Source organism: Lipophrys pholis (genome assembly GCF_963383615.2).
Source record: "Lipophrys pholis genome assembly, chromosome: 7".
Taxonomy (NCBI): domain Eukaryota; kingdom Metazoa; phylum Chordata; class Actinopteri; order Blenniiformes; family Blenniidae; genus Lipophrys; species Lipophrys pholis.
The window spans coordinates 31,761,724-31,777,162 of NC_137638.1; the positions used below are offsets into that span (position 1 = coordinate 31,761,724).

Genomic DNA, 15,439 nt, shown 5'->3' on the forward strand with positions numbered 1-15,439 from the left:
CTTTAGCAGTTTTGTGATATAAATTACTGCTATGCGATGCTATCAATAATTGACAGTTTCTACGGCCAATCAACATGTGGCGAACATCAGTACCAGTCAAAATCTCACATGTTCTCTCGCAAGAGGAAGTTGCGGTATGAAAAAAGGTCAGAGCAAGCCCTATATTTGATTTTTTTCCTAATCAATTTTAATAATTGATTTAAAGTAGTGCTGTCAAATGATTAAAAAAATTACAAATTAATTACACAATTTTCAGTATTTAATTGCGATTAATCACATTGTTTTTCTACTGAAGACTGAAACTTGTAATGGATATTTATTGAGGGAAATCCACGGTATTAATGTCGACTCAACACACAGACTATAGTTAGATTCAAAGACTTTTTATAACGTCCTTTTAGCGAAACTGTTTCTCTCCAAGATTAGAAAATAATAAAAACATAAATAAATTAACTAACAAATATCTAACATATGTCTGGGTTTTGTTAGAGTGCAGGTCCACCACTTTGAGAATATTAATATTTCTACAAACAAAGTGGTAAACTTATTACATGAACAAAGTGAAAATAATATACTGTAATATCCACACACACATGAGACCGAGAGAATGTGACACCTATTGAGAGAGAGAGAGCGAGCAAGAGAGACAGCACACAGACGTGAGCACGCACACACACACACACACACACACACACACACACACACACACACACACACACACACACACACACACACACACACACACACACACACACACACACACACACACACACACACACACACACACACACACACACACACACACACACACACACACACACACACACACACACACACACACACACAGAGTATAGAGGAGAGCCAGGGAAAGAGAGAAAGAGGAGAAATTAATATTTTACCAGTATTTCCTCCAGCTTTAACAGTTTGGTGGCTCCTGGTCAGCCAACATGGCAACCTGTTGTTTTGCTGCAGAATTACTTCTGTGGTCATTAAATTCAGCTTTTCAAAGTAAAACTAATGACTTTCACTTTCTCAATCAGCTGTCAGGGAACTTTTTAAAGGGAAACCTTCTGCCTTAATATTATTCCACTGGGTACTATGCTGCACTGCTGTCACGGTGCTGCACCCAGGGACACTGCAGCTGCTGCTGCTCCGGTAAGGGAGTAAAAAAACGAAAGTAAACAAAACTGCGTTAATTATGTAAAAAAAAAAATTTACCGAATTAAACGTTTCAAATCAATTGATTAAATTAACACATCGTTTTTGACAGCACTAATTTAAAGACATTTTAAAGGAGACTGGATATATGAGAGTACCAAGTGATGACTCCTTTAAATATTAAAACTAAGATTAGAAGAACAAAACTATTTACAACAAAGGGTATAGCGGCTGTGCAAATTCTTATTGAAATCCCTGACTAACGTATGTTCATGTTAATGTGGTATTTTAAGCTGGAAGTGCTTCGGTGAAAAGAAAACTCCTTCCTGCAGACTGTACAAGTATATATTGTATATAATACAAGTTTTTTGGTGCTCAAATTTCCAATCAAGAGGGCCAACGTGATGTTTAATGTCCTCCATATCGAGTTTGTTCTGTGACTGCTAGATCAACAGCCCATTGGTGTGTGAGCGGTGGGATGCCCGATGGCAAGTCTACTTGGACAAACTGCCAGAAGTGGGCTGCCAGACACGTTTCAGGAATTTGATGGCTTAATTGCGTGAACATTTTTCATCAGATTAATCATGATGATGGATCAACCTGCGTTAAGGCGTTAATTTTGACAGTGCCAGTTAAAATGTATCAGGAAGAAGGGTGTGCTGCAGCATAGTCTAAAAAAAGCAAAACTCTGGGAGCTGGCCAAAGTCCAGCACAACAAAACTCATCACATACACGTTTCCAAAAGAAGCAAACCTTCAACTTGATTGAGCTGCGTCATGCCCTCTCATCGCATTATCATCCACAAAGTCAGTATCCGGCATGCATTATAAATGAGAAATATCTCCTCAGCTACGTTCCAGACAACAGAGGATATGCAGCAATCCCAACTGATAATTCATGCTGCTTTACCACATATCTTTGCACATACATACAGCTCTGACCGTCAGTCACACTGACCTGGTAATGTCCCCAGTAAATAATACATGAGAAGATACCATCAGGCTTCCCAAACCATCCAGATCAACATTCAGAGAGCAAGATAGGAAAGAAATGAGAGGAGATTTTACAGGAAGGATTCATGCACATACCGCATACAGTGATCCCTCATAGGTACAAGCTCCTGTGATGAGAAAGGGAGACAAGAGAACATTGCATTAGCGTTATTAGTGAGTCCAGTCATGATTTCACCTTTGCTATTGATATGTGGATGAACATTTCTCAGGAATTATTTATAACTGTCATATTTCATGCAGATTCCCAGCTCAACATCCAGAAGAATCAATCATTTCCCTTCAATTTGAAGGTTTTATTCATCCTTCAGTTTTATACATGGTGCTGAGTACTTTCTAAGAAATCAATACATTTCTGCAAAACAAAGAAAACTGACAGATGATTAAATCCCAGAGAGGTCATAGTATAAAAGCAGATACATATTCAGCCAGCCTGAAAACATCCCTGCTACTAATAGTTTGACTTTAGGTTGCTCAATTTGGAGAACTTCCTCCTTCTGTGTACAGCAGGGATATTCAATTCCGGGCCTCTAGGGCCAGTGTCCTGCACGTTTTAGCTCTCTCCAAGCTTCAGCACACCTCAATCTAATGTTGATGTCATCATCAAGCTTGTAAAAAAGCCCAAGAACGAGCCCCTTATTGCATTCAGGTATGTTGCAACTGGTGGGGCTTTTCCACCGGAAAGAACCAGGTTCTAGTTCTGGTCCAGGGCCAGACTTAGCACCAGTTCTTTGTCTTTCCACCACCAAAGCCCCAAAGGCCTATCAGGGGCTAAACTGGTGCTACGCTGGCCCCACTTCGTTGCTGGGCCAAAGAGGAGCCAGACTGGGACCCGACGCATCATCAGCTGGGGGCGGAGTTATCTCTGGAGGTATCACTCCCTACAAGGAGCGAAGTTGAACCGGCTTTCTGAAAACTACAGCGAACACGGAGCCCCAGAGTGGTTATAGACAAAAAAATTAAAAATACGCGTGGGAACGATCTAATAAGTCGCTTCCTGAAGTTAATAATACGAGGGAACAGGATTATTTAATTCGCGTTCGCAGAGCCGCGGCTCTCGAGATGCTGCAGAGCTCCTCCTGTCAGTCAGCTACGTCAGATATAATTTAGAAGCAGTTTTCCATTGTGGTTTATTTTTCACACTTTTCATGGTGACATTATTCTGTTGTTTCACGTTCTGACCGCAGGCTGAGGAGCTGCAGCCGCTGAGCAAGGCAGTGTGAGGCTGCAGGGGGCGCTCCGCTCCAATATTATTTTCTAACCCACAGAACTTCTTTATAATGAATACTTTGGGTTCATCAGCAACTAAAAAACAAAGTACATACTACTGTAAATGAAAGCTTGGAGTTTATAGGAATAAAATGAGCCTTTTAACGGCTTCATGTGAAAGAGAACTTTAATCAGTGTGTTTATGGAGGTTACCATGGAAACAGTTTTAGAGCAGCGTTCTATCATTCTACACCTCCATTCTTCTCCATGTTGAAGCGTTTGATTCAGACACATCCAGGAATAAAGTGAAAGGAGCAGAAATTCACTATGTAATGCTGAAGTGTTGAAAAATAAGACCCAAACTCATTCACACGTTATTTATTTCCCCTCTATGTCCACTCTGGGGCTCTGGACTAAAGCAAGACGGACGTGAAAAAACACCAACAGAGAGACGAAGAGACAAAATGTCTTCTTTCTCTTTGGTGCATCTGAGGTTCAGGTCAGACTAGATGGAGCGACCCGGACTAAACCCATGAATCCAGTCCGTCTCCTGGTTCCTGGATGAGCGCTGTCAGCGCCAAATTGGTGAAATCAGTGACGTGTCACGTTTTGGAGTCACGCAATGACGTGGCTCCCACTGGCTCCGTTAACGGTGGAAAAAGAACCAGTTCTTTGTTGGTGCTCATTTAAGAACTGGCCTTGAACTAGAACCTGGTTCTTTTTGGTGGAAAAGCCCTGTGTGAGAGACATAAAGCATGCAGGACACTGGCCCGCAAAGCCCAGAATTGAAGACCCCCTGTAGAGGCTTGTGGTCTGACCCAAGTAAATTCATTTAAAAATTATCTTTTGATCATTTCTCCATAGTTACATCAGACACCTTCAGTCTCTCCTGAAGTTAAACCAGACACCTTCAGTCTCTATTAAATAAATGAATAAATAAATATAGGGAGGCGACCATGCAGGGGGCGTTGTGGATGATCAACCTTTTCAGCACCGAGCACCACGGGATCGGCACCAGTGATTGGACTGTGTTGTTGCTGGCATGCTGGAAAGTATCTCAGACCCAAACAAAGGAAGCAGTCGCTTCATGAGGCTGTTCAGGCAGATGTGATGTAGCTGATGTCTCATTTAACAATCAAACACACGTACAAATTATTTGTACTTTCTTTTCTTTATCATATTTTCTTTGACACTGTTTTTATGTTACCTGCATTAAAAAACAGTGTTGAATCAAAAATGTAATTCTGTATTTTCTTCAGCCCTCTTCAGCAGAGCTTTTCTAAGCCGATTGTCCTGCCACAGTTGAAGTACCTGTGGTGTCAGGAAGAATCATTTCAAGTCATCTCGAGCTCAAATTGCAGTGTGTGTGACGACCAATGTCCAACAACTTGTTGTGTTGTGTTGTGCACTGCTCTGCTCCGCTCTCTACTCTCATCACCTGTTGGTAAGTCTACTTCTTCTACCCCAATTTAGTACTGCTACGTGTAGTATAAATGGTGATGTTGTCACATGCTGATTCCGCACGACACGCCCGTGCGGGATTCATAATTCAGCCCTTACTGCAGCCGCCTGTCCGAATCTGTGGCCGAACTCATGATCCCTCCTCTCATCACTCATGAATAAGACTCTGACATACTGGAACAGCCCCCCCAAGAGCTGGTCTTAATGAATTAGTCCCTTAATTCCTCCTGCTGCCATTAAAAATCCAGTCATATACCTTTTCAGTTCTGTCGTCCTAGACCGAGCATGCATCCAACTTTCTATTCAGTACAATGTGATGAGTAAAAATTTTTTAATAAATAGCAGGATGCGGATTATGATCAGGGCTCACGTTTAAGGCTGACTGTTTCCAGAACATAAACAGAGTCAGAGTCTGAGCTGCTCTGTGCCAGCCAGGAGAAATGTGAAACGCCTCAGGGGAATGTAAGCAAGGGGTAAACATTTACTATAATGATTCGGAAGGGAAAACAAGAATACAGTTAGAGTTCTATCTAATAGAAGAAGGCTGAGAGCTGCTGCTTTGTGTCTCTAACGCTGTGAGAGCTCTGCAAAATTCAATCTTGCACTTTAATCAGCTCAGGGCAGATACACAGACGTGGTTTGCTTGGCAATTCTGCAGCTAAAGAAAACTGCTTCCAAAATTCAATTAACATTTAAATTTTTTCAACAAATATGAAGGTGCAGTGATTGTGAGGTGTTTATTAACACATCAAATGTGGGTGCTTTTAAGAGAGCATGTCAGCATATTGGAATCGGAGTAATCCAATTTGCAAATGTTTAAAATGACTGGATTTAATCAGATTTGGTTTATGTAAGTATGTCAATAAGGATTTATCTCTGTTCATGCACCTTCTTCTGGGTTGCATATTTAAATGATTGGTGTTGATGGAGTAAAATGTGAGTGTTCATTCTGCTTCAACATGTAGAAAAGTAAGGAAGTAAGTAAGTAAACTTTATTGATGTGCCGTTTTTCAGACAGTGGTCACAAAGTGCTTCACAAAAGTAGATATATCTAAAAGATTATGCGATCAAGTACAAAGTTTTAAAAAAGCTTAAAATGCAGAAGATGTAGCTCAACACAGGGTCAGTTGGTCTAAAATGCTTCACAGTACTAAGGATACATAAAACTCATGTGGTCAAATAGGGAGTTATAAAATGCTTAGAATGCAGCAACACAGTGCAGGGTCAGCTCAGTCTAAAATGCTTGCTGGAACAAAAACGTTTTCAAGTGCTTTTTAAAAGCATCGACTCAGGCCAGGGAGGGCAGGTCTAAAGGAGGCGCAATCCGAAGGTGGGGCGTGGTGCCTTTAAAGGATCGGTCTCCCCGAGGTTTACAGCGGGTAGGTGGGGCCATCAGCAGGAACTGCCCAGACGACCTCAGTCCTCCAGCTGGGCTGTAGGGCTTAATTAAGTCTGTGATGTGCATGGGGGCCTGGCCATGTAGGGCTTGGAAGGTCAGCACCAAGATTTAAAATTGTAAACGATACACAAAGAGCCAGTGAAGAGATTTTAATACAGGTGTGATGTGGGACCTCTTGTTGGTGCTGGTCAGCAGCCTCGCAGCAGAGTTTTGGACATACTGAAGGCGAGCCAACTCTTTCTTGTTAACGCAGGTGAACAGGCTGTTGCAGTAGTCTAGCCGCGAGCACACAAACGCATGGATGATCATTTCAAGCTCCCCCTTAGACACCATGGGCCTGAGCTTTGCAATGTTGCACAGCTGAGAGAAGCAGCTTTAAACTTTGTCTAGTGACAAAGCTTGATCAAAGGTCACCCCAAGATTCCTCAATTTCGTTTGGTCGAGAGGCTTAATCCAAGTGTCGCTTGATAGCAGGGGATGGCACGGTCTGGGGCAATAATAATAATAGTAAGTTCAGTTGAAGGCTGCTGTCGCTTGGCCACTGTTTAGCTTGTGCCAAGCAGTTGGTTAAGGAGCTCTGCTCCTTTAGCCACCTGCTCGCACACTGTTATCTCCGCTCCTTTAGCTAGCACACTGCTGACTCCCTCTGGACCGTTAGCTGCCTGTTAGCACACTGCTAACTCCGCTCCTTTAGCCACCTGCTAGCACACTGCTAACTCCGCTCCAGAGCACACAGCTAAAATCTAGATTTGGCGGGCATCCAGAAACACCGGTGTGAGCACGTTGACTTGGGTAGTGGTTTATTTGTCTGCCCCCGCTCAATGTTTTGCACAGTGATGTTGCTACCTGATAGGCTAGTTAGCATTGATATGAGCTAACATGCTAGGGACGCTAACTTGGTTCTACAAACAAATGTGGCATTGGCAAAGACATGTACCTGTTCTGGTTGCGTCTGCAGTGGTCACTCTCTGTCAACAATGATGCAAAAAAGATGTAAACAAAGAGACCAGTGTGTAATGATAGTAGTGAGAGGGTAAAGGTCGGCTCATTTGATCCGATCGAACAGATGAGTGACTGCTGCTCAAACTGCTGCCGACATTTCTGATAAGAAAACACAATGCGGACATTTGTTGTGTATTGGGCTGCAAAAGAGAGACCTAGATGATCTCGTATACCCTCCTCAGACGTTTCTGTACATTGTTGTAGCATTTTTGAAATAAACTGTCTTTAAATCCCATGTGTCTTTTATACTTTCTCAAAGCCTTTTCATCCTCCTTCTCATGGCTAAAATGTAGACATAATGTATATATACAGTACATGGCCTCTCTTTTTTAAGGAGATCCTGATGTTAAGGTATTTCACCAAAGACCAAATGCACTCAGTATTTTTCCATTATGATTGCAGTTTAAATCTTCTGGAATTGTTTGCAAAGCATCAAACAGCTGAAAGAGTTTTTTATTGGAACTTCATGCACCGGCTGTGTCACCATTTGGTGGAGGAAAGATTTGACAAAAAGTTCTACAAATGCCACTTCAGTAAAGGTTTGCAGTGTGCGAAGATGGGAGATAGTACTTTTGTTTGAGTAATTTTTCATCAGATGATTCTTTAGTTAAGAGAATCCAAAGACATCACTAACTGTTTTATTTGGATGCTTTATCATTTTCAGGTGATAATACATTCATTCATTCATTTTCTTCCGCTTATCCATTTTCGGGTCGCGGGGGTGTCAGTCTGAGCACTGTCACCCAGATCACAATGCACCAATTAAGAACCTTCCTGCAGGTGACGCCCGGCACGAACCCACTACCCCGAGATTGTGAGTCTCATGCTCTACCAACTGAGCTAGCCGGGGGTCAGGTGATAATAGTCTGAATGATTTTCATTATTGCAGCTCATCTAAATCGAGACATGAGAAACCTAAAGCAAGTTGCAACATGACTATTGTCAAAAATATCCACTAAAATCTGCTGTTGTTGTTGTTGTCCTCATTAGTGCATTAAATGTGGAAAGAAATGTAATAATCTGAAATCTTGAGGGAGAAGTGGGAGTTCCGTTGTTTTTTTTAATGTGCATACATTTTAAGATGAGAGATAGGATTTTGACTGATTGCAAACACCACATAATAAAAAAGTAAGGTCTTGAAATATTCAACCATAACAAGCCTACACTTCCCTCTTTTGAAGTATGTCAATCAGAATAAAAGGTTTAAAGATTCCGAATGTCTCTCTTTGAATATGTAAATATGACATGCTCATTTAAAATATTTACTGGACTAACAACATTTTAGCTGAAGTTGCTTGTTTATTCACTGGAAATTAAATGAAACTTTGAACCTACAAGTCATCAAATCAGCACTTTGTAGGCTCCAAGTAGAGTGAAAGTTAGGGGGAAAAGTTTGGTTTCAATTCAAGTTTCAATTCAATTTTTCTTTATTTGTAAAGCGCTAAATCACATCAACAAACACCTCAAAGCGCTCTTACAATGATAGAGGACAACAGAACCCAACTAAACCTTTCCAAAGGTTTCCTGTGATACAACTATTAATGATCCTCATTGAAAAGGTGGAAATCATATTTTTTTGGTCAGACCAGGCCCAGAGTGGCTAATCGGGAGGACCGGGACAATTCCCGGTGGGCCGGTCTGATGTTTGGGCCACGAGGGCCGGTGTTCACTTCGGCTGGTGTTCAATCACAGCACTAGGTTGATCACACGCTGTTCCCACTGTTCCTGAGCCGCCTCCTTCTACTGACAGCTTCTTCTATTTATTTTAAATATACTTTATTTACAGTTCACCACTGGCAGCTTCTTTTTTTGAAGACGCACCCTGATGACGTAACCCGTCCGTAACCCGCCCGTCCACTTGGTCAGTGGGTTTGAAAGATGGATAGAAAGAACAAGGTGGAGCAGAGAAGACTAGAATTAAAAAGAGGAAAGTTCTAGAAACAGAAACAACATGTGCTGAGATTGGCAACTTGTTCATCAAAAGCAGCTCATGGTTAGAAACTACCAATGAGGACCATGGAACAGGTAAGATGTTTAACTTTGCCTCCAAACCACCGTTCAATTTAATGATCAAGTCGGTGAATTCTGTGGCTTTGTGGCAAATAACATGAAATTATATCATTTGAATAATAGTCTGAGGCAACGCCACATAACTGGTAAACTTTGTCTTTTGGTTCCTCAGAAAGCAGATCCAGCAGCACCAAGCAGGTTGGACTGATCTCAGGATAGATCAGATTATTAGATTCAATATAATGAAGTCTAGGATGGAAACCTGCTCCATATGAGAAATGTCTTGAGATTCTAGATGATTCAGCTCTACATTACTGAAACTGAGCTGAACTTTGTAAAAAGAGGAGATTTGTGCAGAGAACTTTTTAAAAAGAACATTTTTAAAAAGTGATTTAGTGTGAGAAGCAGAGCCAGTGGTGATGAAGGGATTTATCCCGTCACTATGAAGGAACAGCTGAGCTGTTGGAACAGTGTGTGAACAATCAAGCAGTACTTCCAATATCAATCAATCAACTTTACTTATATAGCACTTTTTTATACAATTAATGTAATACAAAGTGCTTCACATGATTTAAAAACAGTGCAAAGATACAATAGATATTTAAGAAACAACTGAACACACACACACACACACACACACACACACACACACACACACACACACACACACACACACACACACACACACACACACACACACACACACACACACACACACACACACACACACACCATGGTATGGAGACATGGCAGGGCACTGAGGACTAAAGTGAAGAAAGGGCCACATTTGGGGGCAGTTCACACTGGGAGTGGCACAACCTCTAACCACAAGGGGCGCTGCCCCACAGATCCCCCCAGCCCGGGCAGACCAGCGAATCCCACAACATAAGTAGGGGACCAACCAGGTGCCCGGGACAGGGAAACCTACGGGACTGCCCCACCAGCGGGGAACGTGGCCACCACAAACACACACACACACACACACACACATATATATATACATATACACGTATATAAAAATCAATTAAAAAGCCTGATTAGAAAGGTGAGTTTTTAACGTTTTTTTTAAAACCTCAACGGTCTCTGCAGCCCTGAGGCTCCCCGGCAGGCTGTTCCACAAACGGCAGCCATAAGAGCTGAACGCAGCCTCCCCGGGGGTCTTGGTCCTGGTTTTAGGCATAATTAAAATACCAGCACCGGAGGACCAAAAGGTCTGTGAGGGTCGATACAGTAAAAGTAGGGCAGATAAATAGGAGGGTGCAAAACCATTAAGACATTTAAAAACTAATAAAAGAACCTTAAAATCGATCCTGAAGCAAACGGAGAGCCAATGCAGCGATTTTAAACCAGGCGTGATGTCGACCCGCCCTCTGGTCCTCGTCAGCACTCGTGCAGCAGAGTTTTGTGGAAGTTGGCGAGTTGGCAAGGTTTTTTGGGGAGACCAGAGAGCAGGGTGTCCAGCCTACAGGAGGTAAAAGCATCAGCACCTCTGAGAGAAAAGTGGGCGGACTCTGGCTATGTTCTTCAGGTGATAAAAAACAGTCTTTGTGACATTTTTGATATGTGAGATAAAATTAAGCTCAGAGTCAAAAATCACGCCCAGGTTTTTTATGGATGTGGATGGGTTAAAATTGAGCAGTTTTGGTAAAAGTTTCTCTCTCTGCCCTTCAGGACGGAGAACTAAAACCTCTGTTTTGTCCTTGTTGAGCTGAAGGAAGTTTGCTGCCATCCAAGACTTAATATCTAAAATGCAGTTAAGAAGGGCACCAATTGAGCTTGTGTCATCAGGAGACACTGCCACATACAGCTGTGTGTCATTAGCATAGCTAAGGAAGCTGATGCCATGTCTCCTGATGACATCCCCGAGTGGCAGCATGTAAAGATTAAAAAGGATTGGGGCTAGAATTGATCCTTGGGGAACCCCACAGCTGACTTCACTTGTTCCTGAGGAACGTGTATCCATACTTACAAAGAAGCGTCAATCTGTGAGATAAGAACTGAACCACTTAAAAACATTACCAGATTCCTGAGTCTATCTAATAAAATGACCTGATCAATGGTGTCAGAAGCACTAAGATCCACTAAAATCTAGACTGTGAGCTGTTGAGTCTTGATTGCACCTGATGCCATTTAAAATCTTTATAAGAGCTGTGCTGTGGTTCTTCCTAAAACCAGACTGACGTGTCTCTAAAATGTTATCTGTGTGTAAGAAATCATTTAATTGAGTAAAAATTATTTTTTCTAAAATGTTCCTTCAAAATGTTAAGTTGGATACAGGACGGTAGTTATTAAGAACCTTGGGGTCTAAACTGCTCTTCTTCAGAAGGGGCACCACCACGGCCGTTTTAAAGGCGGTGGGGAAAACACCGTCTGAAGAGAGCAGCTGACCATGGTTAAAAGCTGTTCCTCAAAGTACCCTGAAATGACTTAACAAGTGATGGAGGGATTGGAGCTAAAAGGCAGGTTGTTGGCTTCACCTGGGAGAAACTCCACCAAGCATCAACCAGGGACAAACAGTCCAGTGATTCCTCAGGTGAAGACACCAGTCCAGGTGAGGTCAAAGGTAAAAGACTGGATCTGATGTCTTTTATTTTGCTTCTGAGGTGGCATAATCCTCACCAAAGGAGGCAGTTGGTGAGGAGTTTTTATTAAAATTGGTGTTTGTTAAAAGGTGGAAGGTGGAGAAGAGGAGTGTGGGGTTATTTTTGTTGTCTCTGAGGAGCTTTGAGAAGTAGAAAGTCCTTGATTGTTTGACTGTTCCATTGTAAGATTTGAGATTGTCCTGGAACATTTCATAGTAAATGATGAGTTTTGATTTTCTCCACCTCCGCTCAGCAATCCTGCAGTTTCTTTTGTAGTGATGGGTTTCTTTCTTTTTCCCTGGTGCTGGTGGTTTCGCTTTATTTAGGTTTCTTGTGATGATTGGGGCCACCAGGTCTAGAGTTGACTTTAGTTTCCTGTTGAAATGGTCAACAATACGATCATATGGAGCAGGTCAAACCTCAGCAGGGATATTCTGGATATAACATGTTCAGCCATCTCACAAGTTATGGAGCGTTTCCTCACCGTTCTGACCGGCGCCTCCTGCTGGTTAAAACTGGTGACATTAAAAAACACACAAAAGTGCTGGGACACAGCCAGGTCAACACCAGAGGACACATCAATGGTCAGTCCATAAGAAATGACCAAGTCCAGGGTGAGACCTCTGCTGAGAGTCGGCTGTGTGACGTGTTGTTTAAAATCCTAACATTGCAGGAGGTTAAGAATTCTCTGGACAATGAGTCAGAGCGGCGATCTATATGTAGATTAAAATAACCAGTGATTAAAATTCGTTCATACTTTGTATGAATAATTGATACAAATTCGGAAAATTGAGGAATAAAAATGCTGGAATGATGGGTGGTCTGTATATAATTAGGGAGAGGATGGGAGGGCTGCAAAAAAAAAGCGTGGTACTCAATAAGTGAAAACTGTTAAAAGCCACTTTAGATGGGCAACATTTGTCGTTAGTGATGGATGCAGTTCTTCCTCCTCTCTTTCCAGCCCTGATAGAAGATAAAACATTAAGGTTTGGTGGGGAGGCCTCAATAAGAACAAGTGATGCATCAGTGCCAAGCCATGTCTCAGTCAGTAGAAGGCAGTCTAAGTTGTTTTCTCACATCAAGTCATTTATGATTAAAGTTTTGTTTAAAGTAGAGCGCACATTTAAAACAGCCATTGCGATGTTGATGCTGTGCTCAGTATGACGTTTAAAAGAAATAGGAGTTTGTGTTCTGGTAAAACGTCTGAGTTTGAAAGGTCTCCTGGAGGCGACTATTGGAATGATGTAGGATCATGTTGTCCTGAGTTTCTGTGGGGGGGGGAGTAGAGGGAGTGGGCGTGGCCTGCGAGGAGTCAGTCACCTGTTGTTGATTGGACGGCGAGGTGGATGTTACCTGCCAAAACGGAGTTGCCCACTTTGGTCGGATGGACTCCATCATACCGGTAAAACACTGAGCGGTTCCAGAACAGGTTCAAGTTGTCGATAAAATTCAGCTTGAGCGCTGAGCCAATATATGAGAAGTTTCTCAACAGTACAGTTGATTAAAAACAGACTCAAGAGCACTTTGACCTGAAGAAACTTGAGGCATTCATGCTCATGAGCACTGAGGAAGGAATCCTCATGTCTGTGGACAATGATATTGCCATAAACAAAGAGGCAGGGACCAGTGCACTGCTCAAGGTTTATTCATGTTCCAGGGTCGGTCATGTTTCATTTGAAAAACATATGATAGTGTCATAAGAAAGTTCATTTTTAATTCTACATTATGAATTTAATATCTTATGTTTTTGTTTCAGTTTTAAGGTTTGGATATCTGTTAACACTTATTTGAAATATAGATTCAGAAATGATTTTTTAAAAGAAAGATTTATAATGTTGGTGCACTTGTGTTGAAATACATTTTCATTATGAAGCAACCCTTACTTGTAATTAATTGGAAATATTTTAGAAAAATACACTGAATTACAAGGCTTTACAGAACAACACCATAGACTTCACATGTAAAATTATAATTATATGGTTTTAATAGGTGGTGATCTAAGGTGGGCCGGTCTGAGGTATGAAACTTGAGGGCTAAACATGAGTCCCACTCCAGCCCTGGGTCTGATGAAATATTTCTGCACATGTCCACAGCCACATTCATCAGACAGAAAAAGCAATTTCATCTAAACTCTTAAATGTGCAGGAAAAAGGAGTCTTCAACTCAGCTGGCCTTGAATATTACTGAATCAAGTGCTGCCAAGTAGGTTGTTTGTCTGCTGCCAAGAAGATAGGGTGTAAAAGGTTCTGGTAGTTTGGCTCTACTAATAAAAGACTCTTCGGCCAGACTTCAATAAGCAGTGTTTTTTCTTTTTTTCAGTAATGGCACGTATTGTGTTTGCGCCGTTCCGAACAGGTAAGCTCGCTGCACATGCCCCTTCCCCGGCCACAGCCCATTACTTCCTCAGAGGTGATGGTACACTTGAGAAGTTGTGTGAGGGGAATAAAATGCCCCCTGTTGAAGCTGCTAGTGGCCAGCCTGCAAATAAACTCAGAAAAAAACAAAAACGTTTTGGCAGCGAGATCACAAGCTGGACACTTTTGAATGAGTGGAGCTTTCTTAAAGTTACATTTCCGCTGGGTGAGGAGAATTTTTTTCAATCTTCTCCTTCTTCCCTGTAAAATAACTGGAAATGAATCTGTGCACCTTGTGAAATTCGCTGCATTCCCATTATGGCAAAGTATCAAATCCGGAAAGAGTCAAATCTGTAACCAGTGAAGTCTGAGGCACGGGACAGTGGTCCCTCATAACATCCGACCTACATTACCACCAGACAATTTAGGAGTAAAAAAGAGGAAAAGGCACTCACCATCGATGCCAGCAGGGACCGCGAGGATCCCGGTCAGAGCGCCCAGCAAGAGCCACCGTCCAGCGGCCATGGTTTCAACCAACCGGGACATAATCCAGATCCAACGAGCAGCGAGAGCACGACGTGAGGCGGTGTGGGTCTAGCTAACATAGAAACCTTTCTGTATTTGCATTATTACTGTCCACAAAAAGCAACAACAAGCAGAAAATATCCGAGATCCTCTGAAACCGCCGGAGAGACGGAGCGCGTCTCCGAGCAGGAATGCGGCGCAGCCCCGAAACCTTGAGAACTCTTCACCTTGCTTTGAGCTCGCGCAGAGTTAACGCACACCGTTAACACACACCGCTAACACACACCGCTCACACGCCGCTCCGCCGGGCGGACAGAGGGGGGAAGACGCCTGATGCTCGATGCTGCAGCAGGGACGCGGTGAAACGCGGTGAAACGCGGAGGACGGCGGGACTTTGTGCGCTCCTGCAGTGAACGTTTGAAGTCGCTTCTCCCCGTCACCTCCCCCTGCACCCCCCCTCTTCGTTTTCTTGTCCGTCCTTCCCTCCTCTGTGCGGAGGGACGTCCCACCTCTCTCCTTGGCTGCACCCCACACCCCCACCCTCCGGCCATCATAATCTGACAGGATGAAGACGGTTCGCCTGGGGATTAACACATGACGGAGGGAATTACTTTTCTGTGGGGGCATTTGATGATCTGACATCAACTGAGGGAAACATAGAATAGAATCACAGAGAAACATCCCACTCTCAATTGGACTTGATCAAAATGCACCTTTGGAATCTTTTCA

General features: G+C 42.7%; 1 protein-coding gene across 1 annotated transcript in view; it reads right to left on the minus strand.

Annotated features, from left to right (window-relative positions):
- The window catches only part of fras1 (Fraser extracellular matrix complex subunit 1), a 442,407-nt gene extending 427,247 nt beyond the window's left edge, over positions 1-15,160 (minus strand). Inside the window, exons 1-2 of the mRNA XM_080467793.1 lie at positions 14,641-15,160; positions 2,247-2,278 (exon numbers count right to left, since the gene is read on the minus strand). Coding sequence (XP_080323919.1) covers positions 2,247-2,278; positions 14,641-14,731 — 123 coding nt within the window. The 5' untranslated portion in view covers positions 14,732-15,160. The remainder of the gene's footprint in view (positions 1-2,246; positions 2,279-14,640) is intronic.
- Between the last annotated feature and the right edge of the window lie 279 nt (positions 15,161-15,439).